This window comes from Saimiri boliviensis, chromosome 10 (genome assembly GCF_048565385.1).
Source record: "Saimiri boliviensis isolate mSaiBol1 chromosome 10, mSaiBol1.pri, whole genome shotgun sequence".
Lineage (NCBI taxonomy): Eukaryota > Metazoa > Chordata > Mammalia > Primates > Cebidae > Saimiri > Saimiri boliviensis.
Window position 1 is genome coordinate 95,933,570 of NC_133458.1, and position 16,140 is coordinate 95,949,709.

The 16,140-nt window shown below is 43.6% G+C and overlaps 1 protein-coding gene across 3 annotated transcripts in view; it reads left to right on the plus strand.

The window, feature by feature from the left end:
• CHN2 (chimerin 2) overlaps positions 1–16,140 on the plus strand; it is a 327,734-nt gene that overhangs the window by 283,983 nt on the left and 27,611 nt on the right. For all 3 annotated transcript variants that reach the window (XM_039472656.2, XM_003935167.4, XM_074379887.1), the window contains one exon: positions 6,118–6,195. In XM_039472656.2, the coding sequence (XP_039328590.1) occupies positions 6,118–6,195 (78 nt within the window). The remainder of the gene's footprint in view (positions 1–6,117; positions 6,196–16,140) is intronic.

Sequence of the window (16,140 nt, forward strand, 5' to 3'; positions counted from 1 at the left end):
GAAATCCCCGAAGAAGCCCTTCAAAAAAATACACACACACAAACTATATATACAAACAGGTATTAATACACACACATACACCCATATTAGACACGGAAATAGGTAGTAGGCATACATTTAGTATACCACTAACCAACCATTGAAAGTATTTCAGTGTGACCCACAGAGCATGAAAACACAGGAAAATGTAGATTTCCCACACCATCCAGGGCTGAACGAATGGCTGCAGCATTTTGCTGAGTGTCCCTGGATTCAGGCAGAATTTAACACTTTGTGGCTTTGGGGAAATAACGGGACACCCAGGGCTGTCACACAACCCCAGCACCCCAGACATATGTGCAGGGAATGAGCCAATGGCCCAAGGGAAAAAAGAGAGCATGCTAACTCTTCATAGAAGTCGAAATCATTTCTGATGGAAGGAAAGGAAGACGGAGGGCTGCTGGAAAATGGGCATGTTTATTTTTCCTGCAACAAAACTTTCCTGAGCGTCAAGTGTCAAGCCGACATTGGCATCATGCTAGTCACCAGAGACAGGGTTAACAAAACAACTAGAGGTAGGTTAGAAATAACTTTTAAGCTTTAGATGTTTGTAAAATTCCTCCAAGAATTGATCATCCATGCATGGAATTTACTTGAAGTTTATGGAAAGATTGTGGATGGTGGCAAATCACTTTCTGCAGAAATGGGTACTGATAAAGCACACTGTTGTGGTCCCTAGAGAGCTGGTCCTGCCTGAAGCTGGGTGGAGGAGGAGCCGTTGATTAGATCAACTTCTAAGGTCTCTTCTGGGCTTAGGATGCTAGGTTATTAAGCCAGCGTAGCAAGAGGGATGTTCATCTTTCTCCTACCATTCCTTTTTCCTGGGCACTTTACGTGTCCACAGACACCCCGAAGGGCTCCATTTCCCCAGGTCTTCCCGCCCATTGACCCACCCTTTCCTCCCTGTCTTTATCTGACAACCTCCCGTTGCCTTCTCCTTACCTGGTTCCTTCTTGGATCCAGGATCCTAATTGTAGAGAGAAGGAAAAACAGTGAGAGGCCTTAGAAAATAGAATCCCAATCTTTATTCATCAAAAAAAAAGAAAAGGGGAAGTGGTGAGCTTATGTCAACATTTATTTATAGCCCCACCTACTTCCAGAAGTATCTTAAGTAATACCTGCTTTCACAGTGGGCTCACGGAAAACTAAAGTCTCCTCTTTAAAAACCAGTCCAGGGGCCATCAGACCTGCTAGTCATTAACAGGGTAGCAACCGGGAAGAGCGTAATTCAAGCATTCAACCACTGCATATTTTTTAATGCAGGTATTACGGGAATGCGAGACAGTTTGAACAGTATTTAAAAGCATAGATTTAGTGTATACCCAAAATAATTGAAAACAAGGGTTCAAAAAAAACCTGTATGAGGATATCTTCTTAGTAGCACTGTTCACAATTAGCCGAAATGTGAAAACAGTCTAAATGTCCATCAACTAACGAATGGAAATGAAATGTGGTATATCCATACAATGGGTTGTTATTCAGCCATAAAAATGAATGAAGTCCTGATACATGCCACAGCAAAATGAACCTTGAAACATGCTAAGTGAAATATCTAAAGAAAAAAGAAGCAGCCGGATATAAAAAGCCATATATTGTGTGATTCCCTTTATACAAAATATCCAAAATAGGCAAATTCATAGAGACAGAAAACAGACTGGTGTTTGCCAGAGGCGGGGAGAAGAAGAGAATGAGAAGTGAGTACTGATGGGTACAGGGTTTCATTTTGGGGTGATGAAATGTTCTGGACCTAGGGAGTGGTGATCATTGCAGAGCATTGTAAATGCCTTAAGTGCCACTGGATTTTACATTTTTAAATAGTGAAAATGATAAATTTTATGTTATGTGTAGTAGAAAGAAAGAAACTTGTTCTTCAGGGCTTTGGAAAAGATAGACTCAGTTGTGCCCATATTCGACCACTTCCCATCTATGTGGCCACGTGCACGTCTCTTAAACGCTCAGCTTTTATTTCCTCATCTGCAAAATAAGGGTAATTATAGCAGTACCTACCTCATAGGGTTTAACTCTTAAATGAGTCAAAATATGAAAAGTGGGCCAGGTGCTGTGGCTCACACTTGTAATTCCAGTATTTTGGGGGATTGAAGTGGGTGGATCACTTGAGGTCAGCAGTTTGAAACCAGTCTGGCCAACATGGTAAAACCCTGTCTCTATTGATACAAAAATTAGCTGGGCACAGTGACACATGCCTGTAGTCCCAGGTATTCAGGAGCCTGAGGAGAATCACTTGAACCTGGGAGGTGGAGGTTGCAGTGAGCTGAGCTCACGCCACTGCACTCCAGCCTGGGTGACAGAGTCAGACTCTGTCCCCAAAAAATGTGTGTGTGTGTGTGTGTGTGTAATATATAATTTTATATATATATATATATATATATATATATATATAATGTTGGAGACAGAGCACTGAGTATAATATCTGGCCCATAGCATGATATAAATATTAATATTTATGTTATTAATGTAGCCCAGTATTCTCAACTGGAGACAGCGTTGCTTCCCAGGGAATACTTGGCCACGTCTGGAGACGTTTTTTATAATCATAATTGGGGGAAGGGGCTCTACTGGCATCTAGTGAATAGAGGCAAAAAATGCCACTGAACATCCTGCAATATACAGGACAGCCTCCATAGCAAAAGATTACCCGGCCCAAAAGAGCAGTGCTTCCCGTGAGAATCCCTGGTTCAGACAGAGTGTGGAGGGAAATGTGCCTCATCTCATGAATGTATATATTAAAATAGGTCAGATAGAATTTTTAGTTAGAAGAAGAGAGTCAGCAAATGTATTAAATGTTCACTGCGTATAGAGAGTATTAGACATTATGGAGCATATAAAAGAAGACAAGGAGCTGCCCTTGAGGAGCTGAGCTGAAGAAGAGCTCTGTGTGATGGGGTTATTTCAGAGGAAAGTTTTCACCAAGAGATTACTGTAATCAGTTTTCCCTTAATAAGAGGGTGATCTGAGGTCACCCACACGGCTCACAGTAATGCCCGCTCCAAGGCTAACACTTCTAGTCCCCTGTAAAGAAGCATCCTAAGGGAACAGTGTGTGGTTCCTTCACTTGTCTGAATGTGTCTTGTGTTTGGGTAAATTCTATTAAATCAATTATCTGAAAAGGAATCACTGTCACAAATGGAAATAAAAATTACTTGTCATACGTACAAGCACAGACATGAGAAAATGTTAAATCTCATTGTATTCAACAACCCACAGACCGAAAGGAGGAGATTCTTTTGCCCACTTTCCATGTAAATAGCTCTTTTATCAGATTCCAAAACTAGTATATTCATGTCATTAGTCCAATCCACGTCATAGAATTTGCTCTTACACAAATGACTCACCGTCAAAAGGTCTCTCCTGCTTTGCTAGCAGCGAAGGTTGGGAAAGAACCCTTTTTTGCTTCTCTCTACCTTTTTACCTGTAGACTAGGGATAGGAAGCCCTTCAAAGGGATACCAAGCCGTCACTTAACCCGCGCCATTGCAGCTGTCCTTCAGAATCAGACAGCAGGAAGAAGGGCCAAGGAGCCTGGTGAAGCTTATTAAGAGGGTAGACCCCTGGGGTGAACCTTGACTTTGGGAGCCAAGGCAGTGGATGGGTGGTCACAGGAGGGACAGAGGACCCCACACCATGCAGTCATCTTTGCATACCTTCTTCCACAACGCTAGCTTCCTGTATGTACATGTGCTTTGTAGCAACTTGTACTTATTCAGTGTCTACTGTGGCAAGGACTCTTATTAGACACTTGTAGTGGAAAACAAAAGTGAATTAGGCACAGAGCACGTCACAGTGAGTTCTCAGTGTGGCAGGGGTAAGAGCTGTTATAGTTACTATAACACAAGACAGAAAGTGACAAGTGCATTCAGAAAAATATGGATAAAACACTATGGGATTTCAGAGGACACAGTTGGCCTTCAATGGAGCGTTCGGGGAAGTCCTTCTGGAAAGGGTAGCATTTGAGTTAGGATGCCAATGTTGATGACAATGTAGGTATGTTGAAAGGATGCTAGAATAGTCTAAAGAACAGAGCAAGCTACCAAGGTGAGCAGTTAAGTATGTCACAGAAGAGATTTTATAGGATTTGTAAAGTATAGGAAAATAGGGTGAGCTGGGGATATTAGGATCAGCTCATGAAAAACCAGCAATGCCAGGACACAGTTAAGCCATGGAGAAGCATGGGCGGATTAGGAAGGTTGTCATGCAGCTATGTGTAAGGTGGACTGGAGAGAGCACAAGGGCCTGAGTTACATGGGGAAAGAATGGTAGGGAGAGGCCGGACTCAACCAGTATCTGAGATAAAGCATTTGTCAGGACTGATGGCAGGATACGCCAGCACATGGGTGTACCGAGGCAGCGGGACACAGTCGAAGAGCATGGGCGCTGGACACAGGTGCTTTGTGTTCTAGTCCTGCTTCTGCCACTTAAACCAGGCTGCATGTCCTTGGGCAAATTACTTCACCTCTCAGTGCCTCAATCTCTTCATCTAAAAGAATCGGTAATAAGAATCTTGCTCCTCACACCCATATGCTGCAGACTAAATGAGTTAAGTGCATTTGACACATTCTAACATCCTCTGACACAACCTAAGTTATTGTGCTCAATAGCGTAACGTAAAACTTGGCCGTTATTATTGAAGGTAACGAGGATGAAATGGGAGGATGAACTTCTGAACCAAGTTAAATGGTGATTACTAGGAATAAAGAATTACGCAAGGGAAGGAGTGATCTTTGGTTACTCTTCGCAAGGCTGCTTGCAGGCGCTGGAATGTGGGGCTCTGTTTCAGTAGAGAACAGGACTGCCCCCCTGCATAAAGGCCTACTTATCTAGTTCTTGTTTTCTAGTTCCTAAAGCATTAACTTTACTGTCGGGCATTAGCTGCATTAAACTTCACCAATGAGTCAGGAGTACTCCCAAGACATCAGGATTTCCCTGCTGCTTTTCATGGGGAGACCTAGGACCAAAGAATTAAGGTCATGAGAGACCACGAAACAGATGATGCTTTTAAGAGCCAAGAGGGCGTTTTTTATAGGCCTGGGTACTAACAGAATGAACATGGAAGATGTTTTATTTAAAAGAAAAGCCACTACAATGTCTTGATTGTAGGTGAGGAATATTATCTTGTCTTTGTGGGTCTGAGCAGAGGTTATTAGTGCAGGAAGGAGAGGGGAGCTCGGGGAATGTCCTGGGGAAGACATCCTGCCTCTTATTCTGCAACTTTGCAGAACTCAGAGTGGAAAAGCTTTGCTCGCCTTTGATACCCCATTTGGTGCTCAAAGTTCCAATTTAATGCATGTGTGAGAATAAAAATTAAGCTTTCAAGTGCTAAGGCAGATTTTTAATAAAGAGACATAGGCTTTACCCCTGTAAGATTCAACAGTCATCAGGATTTAAAGGTTTAATCTGTTGGAGTTCAGCCCAGGATGGGGTTCAGAGCCCCAGATTAACTGGATGCAGCCTCAGCCTCTGAACATCAGAGCTGGCTGGGGTGGGGGGTGCGCTGGTGTGTTTGAGTGTGAAATGTGCTAATAAGTAGGAGAGACCTCTCTTTTGCAATGTGCTGCGGCAGGAGAAAGCAAGCTACCAGCCCCTGCTTTCCTGAATCCTCAGCGGCTGACTGGATACCACTTCTGGGGGTTGCTGTGCACATGAATGTTTGCTATTGTTCCAGGCACACGTCGGCCTTAAGAAATAGCACAAAACAAGCCCGTCCTTATTCAGAAGCCGAGCCCCCTCCATCACTCAAACTGGGCCTTCCAGGTCACATGCCGGAGGCTGCTGCGGACAGGACCCAGCTGCCTCAAATCTGCTGCCTAACATTAGCCTCGGTTCGAAAAACCTGACAGCACGGGGCTTCCCGGGCTCTGCAGAGCAAACTAGAAAGCTCTGGGATCCAGGCACTATGTTCTCTCAAGAACTGTGGCTGGAAAATGAGAAAAAGTGTGCCGTGGTTCGGAAGTCGAAGCAGGGCAGGAAACGCCCAGAACTGCTGGCCGTAGCCTGGGGGGTGAAGGTGGGGGTCAGAGGCGGCTTTCTTTGGCCCCCTCTCAAACTCTTTGCCTGTTCACAGATCTCCTCCCTGGTTCGAAGGGCAGCCCTCACACACAACGACAACCACTTCAACTATGAGAAGACACACAACTTTAAGGTAAGCAAGCTTTTGCGTTCCTTCTGTTATAAAGGGCAGGTGGAGAGAGAGGTACCGTGTATCGTTTCCATCTGGTTTCTGATTGTAAAGTCATGAGACAGCGAATTCCTTTGCTTTCTACATTTAGCTATAAGCTTCACACCAGTGCTTTCTAACCATTCAGCCTGGAGACCTCAGAAAGCAGGTCTGCTCAGTGCTGATGCCTAGAAACACCGTATCTGTATGTTGACTTCGTTTTGGAAAATTGGGCCCATTGACACTTTGCGTTCCCAGGTCCAGTGAAAGAAGCACACAGCGCGCCCAGCCTCGCTAAATCGGGGATGTCCCGGTGAGAGCCGAGCAGTACTTTTCCACTCAGTAAAGAGTATTGCTGTCTCCTAGCAAGGGAAAACAGTTGCCTGTTTCTCGTTTTGTGTTTTGTCTTTTGTTTTAGCAGTGATGCTAACTCCTTTCCTTTATGCATAGACAGCTGTGAAATCAAATGATGACAAGGGATGCCATCCAGTAGCTTTTGTTTGTGCTCCGGGTTCTCCATTTGTGGGGGAGGCGGGAGGCACCCTTGGTCACAGCCTTCATCCTGCTCACCAGACCAAACAAAAAGACCTGGAAACCCGGTGGGGGTTTATTAAGTGGAATTTCCCATGCGAATTTATAAACTGGAAAGGCCGCTATCTTCGTTTCAGACTGGTACTTGTAGAAGGGGCCTGCCATCAGAAAATGATGGCCTGTTTACTTTGCCCTAATGTGTTTTTCAAGAAGGGGTGGGAAGAGATGCTCGTGCCACGTTGCCCAGTTAGAATTGCAGTTGAGGCACGGAGGGACAGGTTCGCGTCAGAGGCTTCACCCCAAAAAAAATGAGCTGGCCATTTGAAAGTTGGGGAGAATGGAGATGGTGGATCCAGGAAGAAAACAGTAGGCAGGAGAAGCAAAATGTGAATTGCCTTCTTTTTAAAAAATGCTTGTTTCCTTTAGGGTCAGTGACCCAAGGGACTCTTGGAATTAGATAACCCTTTTGTCAGAGGTGACGAGGGAAACTGATTTTCTTCTGCTGCTTTTGGATCCTTCCTAAGGACAAACACTCGTCTATTAAATATACATTGGTGTTAGTTTGGTCTGTTTCTCTGCAACTGTTTTTAGAAAGCCAGCAGCTCAGGCAGTTGCAAGCTATAATTGAACTGAGGAATGGAATTACACAGCCCTACATACTTAGCATTAGGGTGAAGAACTGCATTGCATTGCATAGGTCGTCTCTTATGCCAGAGCTTTTCATATTTCTCCCATCACTGAATTTCGATAGGTCTAATTTGGAGCATTAAAAGCCTCCTCAACTTTTTATTTTACTGTGTTTTCCGTTTTTATCCTCATTAATTTGTTTTGGCCTTAACGTGTTTTTCTGATTTTTTAGCAGCAATCCTTGAATTTTTTCGCGTGCTGTGGATACACAGCTAGTGATGAAAGGAGGGATCTTCATGGACTTGTGAATTCTTTTCCTTCCTCTTGAAATTTCCAATTTGTTTGGCTTTAAGAAATTGAAACGATGCTGTACTATAACATGTTTGCATAGAGTCTCTTGTCCATGTATATTCTGTGTCTAAGCTTGTTTAAACACACACACATGTATTTAGTTAATACTTTCAAAACTAATTTCAGTCCTTTTCCTGTTAGATCCCCGAATGGAAAAATAATCTTAAGACATTTTAAAACAAAAAGATAGTCAACTCTTATTTTTTAAGTAGTACCCTTGCTAACACAATATATTATCATTGGAAAACACCAGCAGCTCTTTTAATATTTGCTTAAAAACTCAATAGTTCTTCACTGTTACAGCTCTTGAAAGAAGAAAAGGCACAAAATAGTCAAGTTGTTCAAGAGGAGTACAGCAGCCAGACCAGAGCATTTGTCTTCCATGTTTTAAATAGACATCTTTGAAACTTAACAGACCCCAAGTAGCTGTGACAGTTGATTGTGACATTCAATGGTACTGTTGGTGCCACTGTCCCTAAGAATGAGTGACAGGGACCGGATGAGGCATCCCCTCTGTCCTTCCTTGCCCTTTCCACCCTCAGTCTCCCCACACCCCACCTGCAACTAACTCTAAGTTGAAACTTTACATGGTCTTGGGAAGAACCTTCAAAAAGCAGGCTCACGCTAGAAACGCAGTGACAGATTTTTTGGGACAAGCCCGAACTATTAATTAATTAAAGGAAGAAAATTCTTATCCTAGTTCCCTGCTAACTGCTTGGAATTTGTGTTTCAGACCTTAATTTTACATTGGCTTTTTATGTACATTAGCTTCTAATGAGCTTTATTCTGAAGCTTTCTTGATTTGTAATTCAGGTTGATATTGGAGGCCATTATGTGCATGGCATGTAGTAAGCATTCCATAAAAAACAATCATATGTTCATGCTCCTCAGCCAATAGGCTTTGCTAGGCGCTGTCTGCACTTTTGTCTAGAGGCCTTCTACCTGACATTCGAATCTGCCAGTAGAGTTTGTCGCCTCACCCCATAACAAGACTGTTTGCCCCAGGCAGGACTATAACCCCAGGTGAAACACCCTTTCCTTTGCTCTGCCCAGGAACTTTGTCAAGAGGAATGAATAGAAACCCCCAACATTCCCTAAGTTGGAAACGTGTGCCCCATTCTCTGAGAAAGCCCGCAGTCACTGCCTTTACTTCTCCAATAAAGCTTGTCTAACTCAGCAAAGCAAAATTCAGCTCTGAGAACAAAAGCTTTGGGAACCAAATGATAGTTGCACCTCAGTGCATGCAATGATTGTATACTTTTCAACACTGTATGCTGATGCAATTTTTGCTCATGTAAAGCCTGGATTTCCTAGGGTTACTTGTACCTACTAGGCACTGAGAGGTATTTGTTGGAGAAATGGTGAAATTAACAGAGTCCCCTCTGAAATGAAAACTGTTTGTCAAGAGAAAAACCACTCAGTTATTTAGCTCGTTTTATAACTGCCGTCTCTGTTTATCTCGTTGATCTAAAGCAGCACTCTGCTGTAGCTGGAACAGCTCTCTTTTGAATGGTCCACCCTAATAATACCTTATGGCTGAGCTCTGAAAATCTTCAGGCCAGCCATCCCCAGAGCCCCGGCAGTCCGCCTGGCTCTGCTTCCTCCCCACACTTAGCACAGTGATGAGGTGGCTTTAGCCTGACTAGTACTCCTGTCCACCCCATGCTCTTCCAAAAAGCTCGGCTCTCTCTGCCTCAATTTCCTCATCTATAACATGGAAGTGTTGCGAGGTTGAAAAGAGTACATGCGAGTCACTTATCATGGTCTCTGGCACCTAGGAGGTATTTATTTGATGTTAGCCTCTATTAATATCGTTTCGTGCCTCTCTCTTACCTTGTATTTTTGTGTCTAGCTTTTTCTATTTTTTATTTTCTACCCTCTCTTCTTCATGCTGATCTCTTTTTTCTACCACCCCTTTCTTCTTCTCTCGTTAATTATGTGTAAGAGAAAATGAATAAAGCCTAATGGCTGCTATTTCTTTTTCTTTTTTTTTTTTTTTTTTTTTTTGAGACGGAGTTTCGCTCTTGTTACCCAGGCTGGAGTGCAATGGCGCAATCTCGGCTCACTGCAACCTCCGCCTCCTGGGTTCAGGCAATTCTCCTGCCTCAGCCTCCTGAGTAGCTGGGATTACAAGCACGAGCCACCACGCCCAGCTAATTTTTTGTATTTTTAGTAGAGACGGCCAATGGTTGCTATTTCTTTGAATGTGTTCTATCCTTTAGCCAATACTGGTTCATGTTTCTCATTTGTTGAAAAAGTAAATGGATGATTTAGATTTAGATTTCACACGTTTTTCCCCAGCTTTTAAAAAGTACTTTATGCTAAAGCTGTCATAACAAATGACCACAAACTTGGTGGCTTAAAACAACACCCATTTATTTGCTCATAGTTTCGAAGGCTGGAAGTCTGAAATAAAGGTATGGGCAGGGTTGGCTGCTTCTAGAGGCTCGGAAAGAGAAACGGCTCTGCAGCTGTCTCCTGGTTTCTAGTGGTTGCTGGCAGTCCTGGAGTTCTTTGACTTGTAGACACGTCACTCCAATCTCTGCCTTCATCTTCATATCGCCACCTTCGAGTGTCTTTGTCATCTTCTTATAAGGGTGCCAGCCATGGGATTTAGGACCCATACTAATCCAGTATGATGTCATCTTAATTACATCTTCAAAGACCCTATTTCCAAATAAGGTTATCTGCACAGTGACCCAGGGTTAGGAGTGAAACACACCTTTTGAGGGATATACCATGCAACCCATTATAGGAACTTTGACATTTTCAGGAACCTTCAATAGGAAGGCTCTCTAGCCTCACCCTACAGGATGCACTGTGAGTGACAGTAAAGTTTACAGTTTCAGTAAAGGTTTTTATGGCCACAAAAAAAGGTCTCTAGATGTCATCTAATTGCTCCTAAGTGTCAACCCTTTGGTCTAGGCACAACTGCTAATTTCCCTGCCTACTGATTTTAACATCTTTAAAGAAAAGTTTTCATGGATTTTTTTAATCAGTGCTTCATTGCTCTGATAGAAAGTGATGACATTTAGTTATTCTTGGTCTCTTATCTTTACCAAGCATTTCTTCATGAAAAGAGGCACCAAAAAGCTTTAAAATAGCTGGTGAGCTTCCATTTTTAGTAGTAAGTTACAAGTATCTATTTGCTGTGGCTGGTTCTGAAAATGAAGCAGCCACAGCAAACAGACACTGCCAACTTACTACTAAATATATATATATATATATATATATATATATATATATATATACACACTTTATATCAAATTTATGATGTAGCTATTAGTTCACACTAATATGTGTGATTGATTATGCAGGACTGGACAGGTAAGGTGTGAGACCCAGTATAAAGCAAAAATGTGAGGTTCTTGTTAAAAAAAAAAAAATTAGACTTCCAAAACTGTGACAGCAGCACATTGAACCAGGCTAAGGACAGGGCTCTGCGCAAATGCTCAGGTCACACGTGCCCTGAAGCTGACCCCGTAGTACTGTGTAAAAAAAACAGGAGTAGAAGACAAGCTTCTGTGAGCATTCCAAGAGGAGGGGCTCCCTGGTGCCCGGGATCCTGTGTAAGAGGCAGTGTGGTTGTTCTCTCCGCCTTAATCAGGAATACTGTTGGGCAGGGGGAGAGTTGGCTGAAGCCCAAGTAGTTAAATAGATCAAGGACTGTTCTACAGGGGAAAGAAAGAGCGCCTGGGCTGACAACTTGGAGTCAGAAATGTGCCAGCGGAGAGTAAGGTGCAGAGAAGAGACCTCGGAGACAGAAAGGAGTCCATCACATTTAGATCATCAGCTGGGGTGGGCCCGATGGTGGAAAGATGATGAACCTTGGGCCCTGGAGCCCCCGGAGGCTCCTGAGCAGGCCCTTCCCCCGCTCAGCCTGCTGCCCCCCGCTCCCAGCCTCTCTAGTCTGCACAAAGATCAGCATCACTCTTTCTTACCAAATTCTCTCCCTCCCCCCATGCACTTCCAGGACCCCCTTCTTCCCCATATGGCATATGGATGGAGAGCTGAGGCCCAGAAGTTCTGACGCCCCTCACTGTGTGTTCCCCACTCCGCTTCCACCTCCTGCCCAGCCCGTACCCGCTTTCCTTTGCTCCCTAGCACTGATCACCAGCTGACGTGGTACATACTTACATGTTTGTTTTCCAGATTTCCCCTTACCAGATGGAAGCTCCCAATGGGAAAGTGGCGGGTAGAGAGGGTTCGTGGAGTAGGGATTTTGGTCTGTTTTATTGACTGCAGAAACCCCAGTGTCTAGAACAGGCCCCAGCCAGCAAGCTGTTCATTCATATTGGCAGAAAGCAGGGGACCGTATCTACCTACAGTTGAGCTTTTGGAGCCCTCTCCTCATTTCCTGCCCTGCAGTTGGCCCTCTTTTGTGGCTTGTGTGTTGTATGCACTTGTGTTCGTTGTGTTAGAGTCATCAGATGGTACAAGAGAGACGGAGGCCCTACCAGGATGTGTCGTGCCAGCTCTCAAACCCCATTTGCCAGCGATGCTGACCCTGCAGTGCTACCCGGTGGGCCGGGGAGCGGGGAGGGATCTGTCCCAGTTCACTCCTGTTGTCCTGTCTGGTGCCTTCAAAAGCATCCCATGAGGACATGGCAAGAAATGGTTGCTTTACTTACTCTCTTATGTCCCCACTCTGCTGATAGACTGAGCATGTGCCAGGAGCACCCCGTTCCTATGGCATACCCCATCACGTGCGCTCTCATAGCATGCTCCTTCTCAACATGCAACCCCCACCCCATGCTATCCTGGAGGCCAGGACTAGAAGTTCAGGAGGCTGAGAATATGTCCCCAGGCTCCTGCCGAAACACCCATCCAGGATGTGGCAGCACCACCACCTCCCAGTTTGCATTGGTGGCTCCTTGATGATGTCTGTGCCTTTCATTCATTTTTATATTCTTCTCAGTCTAGTGGTCATTTGCTTTGGAAGGAGACGTTTTGCTTCCCGCATGCAAGCCCCTCTCTCTTCCTCTTCCCCCTTGATCTTATACAAGTATGTCAGGCCTTTGTGTCATTCCGTGTTTTGTCTGCCTTGCCTTCTTGTCAAGCTCTCAAATGTCCATCACCCGTTTCTGTCCATTTGAGGCTATTTCTGTGCCTGGAGAACAGGGACGGCTGGATACTGCACCGGGAAATTGACACAGGCAGATACTGGCTTCACAATGGCTGTGGGGCTTGTTTTTTGTTTTGTTTGTTTCTCAGTTAATAATCAGAAAAGGCTATTTTGCCAGAAACAAGTCTGGGTAAAACAATTCAAAAGCAAGGCAGAACTCATCATCTTAAATATAAAATAAGGAACTCAAAGTGAGATTGTAATAAATAGGCTTGGAAATATATGGCTTTATTTTAAAAATGTTGTTTCTGCTCCCAAAATGCTATAAAAAGCATTTTGTTTTTCTCTGCCTCCTACTGCAGCCTGCTCCACATTATAATGGTTAGAAACTCCGCATTTTCAAGTAATACAACCACTGGAAACTGTCTTAAGCTAAACAGACTGTTAAACAGGATGGGCTCATAAAGCCCCCAGGGAATACTCAGGACTTAGGGATGGGTGGAAACAGGAACTGGGAGTATACCTGAAGCCACTTCCTCCCTCTCTTGCTCCCTCCCTCCCTCCCTTCTTTTCTTTCTCCTTCTAACTCCCTCCCTCTTTCTCTTCCCCTCTCCTTCCTTCCTTTCCCTCCCTACTTCTTTCATTATCTCTTCCTTCCTCTGTCTCTCCTTCTGTCTCCAGAGGCATCCAGTAAAGACCAGGTGTGCTACTAAGTGTCCAGGACAGGCCACCACAACAAAGAGTTACGAAGCCCTAAATGCCAGTAGGGCTGAGATTGAGAAACCTCACCTCAGGCGATGGGAAGCCACTGGAGGTTTTGGAGTAGAGAAGTTTCAAAAGAATGTGGGTGCTGCTGTGCTCATAAACCTGACCAAAGTTAATTAGCATGAGAATATCTTACTTTATGCAGGGGGGAGACTTCCAGAAAGCTTTGAGGCAATCAATATTTTAGAAATGCAATCCTATCTTAAAAGTACTAGGGCAGCGGCTGATGAAAAGTCCGGGAATCTGTGGTGCTGGGGTTGAGAAACCCAGCTCTCCTGTCCCATCTGCTTGGCCTGCCTTTCAGAGGAAACTCAGAGTCTCTGTCATAGATTGAGTGATTCCCCTCTGCTGTGTTTTCTTACATCTGAAAAGGTCCACTTCAAGGTTAGTACTTCATCTGGTCTTGCAAAAGGGGAGAGTCCAAAGTTTAACCTAATTTCTCATATGAGATGAATGTCACATGGTTGTGGGAAATACAGTAAATTATAGGGAAAGTCCCTGGCAGGGATCTGGAAGCCTGGACTGTGCTGCTGACCTGGGTGATGCAGGATAAGCTGGCTGCCTGCCAGCCTCTCAGCCCTGAGCAAAGGCTAGACTAGACCTCCAAAACCCAGCCACGTGCAGCTGGAAGGGACTTTAGCTCTCTCTTCTGTGAACCTAAAGTAGCTAAACACTGCCTCTGACCCAAAAATTCCTTTTCAAAGCAAAAGAATAAAGTTCTGATTTTTAATATGAATAATAGAAATGACAAATGGAGGCACTAGGTTTCTGTCTATACCAGTGTTTCTCAATGGAGGAAATTTCGCTCCCCAGGAGACATTTGTCAATTACTGGAGACAGTTGTGATTTGTCGCAGCTTGGGGCGCTACTGGCATTTAGTGGGTAGAGGCCAGGGATGCTGCTAAGCGTCCTATAGTGCACAAGGCAGCCCCCCACAACAAAGAATTTTCCAGCCCAAGATGTTAATGAATCGTGCCAAGGCTAAGAAATCATGATGTATACTGGTAAGAAAAAGCAAAAATTCTCAACTGCTGCACATCATTAACAACACTTTTTCCTTCTTTGGAAACAACACTTAGATCCCAGGCTGAGCTGATATTAATACATTTGGGTGGCGTCTACACTGACACATCAGAACATATCTGGTATAAAACCACTAGAGAATACTGCCTTCCAGATTCAGCAGATGTGAGACAAATAACATCCAGTTTATTTAGAAAGGGCTACGTTGAGGGATACTTGCTAAATGCCTGAGATCTTTCTAGATGTCTCTTCTTGCTCTTGTTTTTACTGAGTAGCCATTCCTGGGCTATTTGTCAAACATACCTTATCTCGTGTAATATCATCTTTTTTGTTTGGTGTGGTTTTTGAATTCCAGGCAGACCTTGCCTAGGATAATAGTCTTGGACAGACATTCTTCCTGTCTGGAGTATTTTCTTCCTGTCTAGAATATTTTAGTTACTGCCCTAAAGTTTTCAAAATGTTCTTTCTCTAAAGAGATATCCTTGCAAATCAGTAAACTTCAGAAAATGGAAAAAGCTGACAAGTGAATTTTAAGATACGGTGTATTTCATTGAAAGGGTAGACATAATAAGTAGAAGCGAAATAAAATGGCTCAAAGCATGCCCTCAGCATTTGCATATAGCCTTCTGTCTAGAGATTGTCCTTGTGGGTCCAAAAGAAAATTGAACAATATATGGGCCATGAAAATAAACAATGGCCCATCACCAAAAAGGAAAGGAGGCAATGGGCCTAAAATAATGTTTAACTTTACATCTCTGCTCTATTCTCATTTTGTTTTACTTCTTTGGGACTGTGTGGGGACACTGGGCGTTACTTGCTATTTGAGATGTCTGTGCATTTATTTGGCTGGACAAGTGAGCTCAAAGGCAGTAGGGAGACTTGTTGGGAAAGGATGTTGGTAATATGGACAGTGATAATCATTAAATGCGATTCTGATGTGCTCAAATATTTTTAAAAATATTGGCAAAAGGTGAAATTCTAGAAAATCTGTGAATAACCTACCCTGTTTTTCCTGAAACAATAGGCCAGTTTATATTTTGTCAACATACATCCTGTCCATGTGTAGTAAACATGTAGCCACTCTTACTTTCTAAATACTGCATTTTCATTTTTACCCCAAGATAGAGGGATAAGTGCCATGAGGTTATTTCATCCAGTCAAGACGTGTCAAAGAACAATGTGAGGTCATTCTTTAAAATCACTGTTTGCAAGAAAAGAATGCCTTTCAAAACCTAAGCCTCCCTTCGTTGGGCTTTCGTTATGCTGTTTTTTCTTTTATGAATGTCTTCTTCCAGTCATCTGCTCCCAGTCAACACCGTCACTTTCTCACCCGTTCAGGCTTTCCCAGGCTGGTGAATTCTTATCCATCCTTCAAAACTGTTCAATATCCCCTTCCCTAGACTTGTAGGAAGAATTTATTATTCTCTCCATTATACCACCATAGGATATTCTACATGTTCTCCCGCATCACCTGACACATGATTATTTATGTTGGCTGTTTATTCTTGTACATAATGAGATCCTTGAGTGCAGGGAGTTCTTATTCCTCTGATGTATTTCACCTTTGT